The following is a 5,153-nucleotide window of genomic DNA, read 5'->3' on the forward strand; positions in this document are numbered from 1 at the left end:
TCTCTCTCTCTCTCTCTCTCTCTCTCTCTCTCTCTCTCTCTCTCTCTCTCTCTCTCCAATAAATAAATAAATAAATAAAATAATCAATGTCTAATGTTTTGAAGAACAGTAGGATAACTTAAAAAATAATTAGCCGAAACCCTTGAAACAGCTAGTAAAAATGATTCCCCAGCACACAGCAATGATGTATGTCTAAGAAAGTAGATGTGTTCTTACCCTGAGCCAATTTCTATACAGTGTGAAACATGTATTGAAATGCCATGCTCTCCCTCATAAATGGGCACAGGTGCCGTATATCAATTCAAATGTATCTAAATAACTAAACAAAAGGTAAACCTAGAAGAAAGATAGTTTCCCACCCACTATGTGCATAGCTGTAGACAGAAACAGACCCTGCTTTGCGCCCACAGATGGGGATGTGGAGGTGAAATCCAAAGGGGGTCTCGCACATCAGCTCAGGGGCAGTTGTAGACAGGTAGCCTCTTGCTCAAAGCCAAGGATAAGCTTTGTCAGCAACACTGGGTCAGCAGTGCAAAGAACCTAACCATTTGAAGTCTCTTTTTTGCTCTTTTCAAATAATTACTATTCAGTTGTAACCATTTAGTGTTCGTAACAGCCTTTAGGGGTGGGTAGCGGCGGCAACCTGCATTTACAGATCAGCCAGTGGTGTTCAGAAGATGGGCGTCTGAGCTCACCAGCCAGTCACAGTTTCTACCACACCCATCTCTCTTCCGTCAGGCAAGAGCACTAGCTGTTTTAGTGGGTGACTTTGGCAGCCCCTAACTGCTCTGTGACTTGCCTTCCTCTGTTCCCCGTGTCTGCCCCGTGTGTGGGATCTGTTCTGGATGACACGTCCCTCTCGCCCCTCCTTTCCTGCTGACCGGCAGTGTCTGCTCAGAACTCTTCACTGCCTTCCTTGTGTTTGGGGAGGCAGGGCACAGCTGTGCCAGTCAGGGCAAGAGCACAGCTGTGGCCAGCCACCTGTCGAGCGCTTTTCTCTGGTGGCTCGAGCCGCGGAATAAGTGGCATTTACTAGGGCCACACTTGAGTGAAAACTCTCTACATACCTGCAAGAACAATTGTTCATCTCTCCAAATCCCATCTGCTACATGTTCTCATAAGAACATCATGGATCAGGGGTTGGAGAGGAAGCTCAGTAGTTAAAGTCTCCCACTGTACTTTGAGGGGACTTGTGTTCCATTTCCAGCACTTACACTGGGTAGCTCTTAATCACTTGGAACTCTGCTTCCATGGAGCTGTAGTCACCTTTGTATACACACACACACACACACACACACACACACACACACACACACACACACACATGCACACACATACACACATATGCACATGCACTCGCACTCGCACTCACACTCACACTCATATAGACACATAATTGAAAAATAAGTCTTAAGACCATGAACTAAAGCTTGTTTGCATAAAACCAACAGAAATCTTGCCTGACTCATGAATAGCTTGAAGAACTCTGGGTCCACCTTAACCCTGCAGGCTCTCATTTTAATACAACAAAGAAATATGACTGACGATAATGCTAAGTATAGAAACAAGGACCATAATGGTAATGAATAATTATTTAAATTTAATAATAACACTTAGTAATTTGTTACCTTGCGAAAAAGTAAGAGAGTTATTGACAGCTAAAAGTAGCAAATGTAAAATTTCCTCAGTTAAACGTTTTTATTAGTAGTTTCTCCTTTTTTGTTTGTTTAAAATAATGAAGTGAAACTAACCGTATTTCCTTTTCCTTTTTTTTTTCTTTGCAGAAAAAACCACTGTCTGCCATTATAAAGGAAGTCTGCGATGGGTAAGTGTAACTTGGAGCTTAGCCGAGGCTTTCTAGTCTATACATAAAAGGCAAGTAAAATATTTGCAGTAGAGTGATGAACATTATTCACAGTACTATAAATAATCCTAACCATACATATGTTCCTAACGTACTGCTCAGTCTGCCCAGAGTCACTCAGTTCCTGTGTGCTAGTGGCACCCCATTCCTCCACTCTTAGCTATTCTTCCTCCAAGAGCAGATCGTGCAGGGGTGGGTCCTGCACAGGAGGCTAGCTTTCCTTGATTTTAGAAAGCTGTGCTCCTTTTGGCCTTCCCAGCAGGGGGCAATCTCAAGGTTTCTGGGGTTAGGCACACACTCCATCTAGGATTTCTAGGCCAGAGATGTGGAGCCTCACACGCCATGAGGCTTGCCCACTTTTCTGCCTGAGTTTACAAGGCAAGGGGAAAACTCATTTGAAAGTTACCTCAGATGGGTGACTGGCACAGCAGCACTGGGACTCTGGTATACTCCTGATAAATTGCCTGAGACGCGGAATCCTTAATTGGAGCATTTCCAGTCTGTGCCAGGTGTACCAGATGAGAGTTTAGGATTCGGAGACAACTGAAGAATGTTCAATGTAAAATGTAAATTGTGTGTATGTCCTTTGTTTATATTCTCTTTGCTTCAGCCTTTTAAAAGAGGAAAGAAGTGTTGCTTTTAATGTTCCACCCACCCGGTGTCAGAGATGAAATGTTAAAAGCAGGAGCTGGCCTAGTCAGTCTACCTGTGAGGTGGCAGGTTCCATCTGGGTAGAGGGCCAGCTAATGCCTTGTTGTCTTGGAAACTGCCTTGTAACATGTACTATACTGGGCCAAATCTAATCCTAGATTTAATTCATTTTAACCCTGAAAAAACCCACTAAAGCAGAAATGACCACTTTCATGTACCTGATCATTTCCTCTTTTTTTAAAGGTGGTCTCTTGCCAACCACGAATATTTTGCTCTGCAGCACGCCGATAGTTCAAACTTCTACATCACAGAAAAGGTAGGCCATAACCCGGGGCTCTTACACCGAAGGGCAGTAAATCATGGCCACTTCTTCTGTTTAGAGCCAGTTAAAATGTTGTGTCCTTACCCTGTGTGATAATAAGGTCTATACAGGAAAACCTGCTACTTTAGTGTCAAAAAAAAAAAAAAAATACTGTTTAGCACATTCAAGAGTGAAGTGTATTAATCCCAGTGCTTGGGAAGCAAAGGTAGGTGGATCTCTGTGAGTTCGAGGCCAGCCTGGTCCATATAAAGAGTTCCAGGATAGGCAGGACTACATAGAGGACTCTATCTCAAGGGAGAAAAGAATGTGAAGTCCAATCAGGTTTCTCAGTCCTCTTTAACCAACCACACTTTCTTTACATTTTAAACAAACAAATAAATAAATGAACACAGTTTCTTTATTTGCCTGTGAGGGTATGGCGGTCAGAGGACACCTTAAGGAACTGGCTCTCTCTTCCTACCACATGGGTTGGAGGAACCAAGCTCCACCTGTCAGACTTGGTGACAAGTGTCTACCTGCTGAGCAATCCTGCCTCTACATCAAATACTTTATCTGTTATCTCTCTCTCTCTCTCTCTCTCTCTCTCTCTCTCTCTCTCTCAGAGTTTTATCTCTATCCATTATTTTGTTTTATATTGAATGTGCTTACCACAATGACAAAAAAAACATGGTGAGATGTGACATCATCCGAACAGTGTCTCTTCCATGGCTCTTAGGAACTTACTTTCTCCCTAGGTCATTTTGACACTGTTTGGTTGAGACATAGTGAGATGTGAAGACTTTCCATGACTCTGAAAGAAAGAAAAAAATATGTAAAAGTCCTCAGATAGGGGAAGGAAAACTAGCAATTACTGATCTCCTGTTGTGGGCTAGAAGCTGGGTCAAGCGAATGACCTGTGTTTGCTGATCTTTTTCAAGACCAATATAATAATATTGAACTTGGTTAACAGGTGAAAAATGAGTCACTGAAGTCACATTGTTAGACCACCATCTAGAGTTAAGCAGGAGCTTTAGATCTTTGTGGTTCTAGGATTTCATCTTTGGAGGTTTCTGAAACACTCTAGTATCCCACTGAATTCTTGAGAGAACTTGCTGTGGTGTATAGGAGTCGTATGTTGTCATGAATGTGGGGCTGGTGGGGAAGGAGGGAAGAAACAGGTAAGGCCAGGCCACCAGTGGTTCCCTGGCTGATGCTGGAACAAGGGAATACATGATCCTCTTGAGATCATCAAGAAGTGGGTGATATCAGGCTCTGAAATACGGTGGACTGGACTTCATTTGTCCCAATCGGCAGTTTCCGGGGGATGACCTTAGGAATGTCATCATGAATCAGATGGAGGTGGGAGGTGGAAACAGTGGTGTGTCCACTTGTGTCTCAGTTGCTGTCCCTGCAGACAGTAGTCTTCTGTAGATAGGAGCCCTGTAAGTTAGATGCCTGGAATTGCCTTCAAAAATTGCCTTTTTATTCCCAGAAGGGACACTGGGACTTTCAAAACTGAACAAGTTTTTTTTTTTTTTTTTTTTTTTTTTTTTAATATTTCTGCCTGCAGATGGCGAGGAGGCCTGGACTAGATTTTCTGGCAGGCGCTGATTAATTTTTAGAATACCCTTGGCTACTTTAACTTAGTCCATAAATAATTAAGTTCCATTTGATTATTTTCTTAATAATTTTATTTTTTGTGGCACCTATATAGTTTGCATGCTATTCTTTGTGTGAGATTAGGAGAGTGTAGATAAATAAAGGTTAAACGTTGGCAGTTACGTTTTATCACTGTGGTTTCATTCATCAGCCATGGGCAGTGCAGTTGATTCAGATGGTTGCAAAGTCTTTCACACGAGGATACAACAGAATAGCTCAGGGTGAATCTCCTGTGGAATTCTGTGAAATATTTTTCTCATATACCCACACATAGTAGGTTGAACTGATTCTGCAACCTGTGATAAATAAGCCACTGTGTCACTGAGGCCCTGTCTTTGACTAATGTATGCGGACTTGTGCTCCCCAGTGGCTGACATATCCCTTGTTATCATCGGTTAAAGGCCTTAATTCATTGTTCATTGGCAGCTAAGAAAGACCCAGAGCATAATCTTCTCAGGGAGATGGGGGTGGGGGATGGAGAGGGAGACACACACACACACACACACACACACACACACACGCAGAGAGACAGAGAGACAGAGACATAGCGACAGAGAATCTTTCACAAGGCAGGTTTTCAAATCTCAACATCAGAGACTGACCAGGTGAACTTGTCATCTGGAAGTTTCCATTTAAACTTCCTGGAATTGTTTCTTGGACTGTCCTGGGAATGCTGGT

At 42.8% G+C, this 5,153-nt stretch overlaps 1 protein-coding gene across 6 annotated transcripts in view; it reads left to right on the forward strand.

Annotated features, from left to right (window-relative positions):
* Elmo1 (engulfment and cell motility 1) overlaps window positions 1–5,153 on the forward strand; it is a 518,869-nt gene that overhangs the window by 119,098 nt on the left and 394,618 nt on the right. For all 6 annotated transcript variants that reach the window (XM_029547332.1, XM_029547328.1, XM_029547330.1 and 3 more), the window contains 2 exons: window positions 1,785–1,825; window positions 2,759–2,831. In XM_029547332.1, coding sequence (XP_029403192.1) covers window positions 1,785–1,825; window positions 2,759–2,831 — 114 coding nt within the window. The remainder of the gene's footprint in view (window positions 1–1,784; window positions 1,826–2,758; window positions 2,832–5,153) is intronic.

This window comes from Mus pahari, chromosome 16, assembly GCF_900095145.1.
Source record: "Mus pahari chromosome 16, PAHARI_EIJ_v1.1, whole genome shotgun sequence".
Classification (NCBI taxonomy): Eukaryota; Metazoa; Chordata; class Mammalia; order Rodentia; family Muridae; genus Mus; species Mus pahari.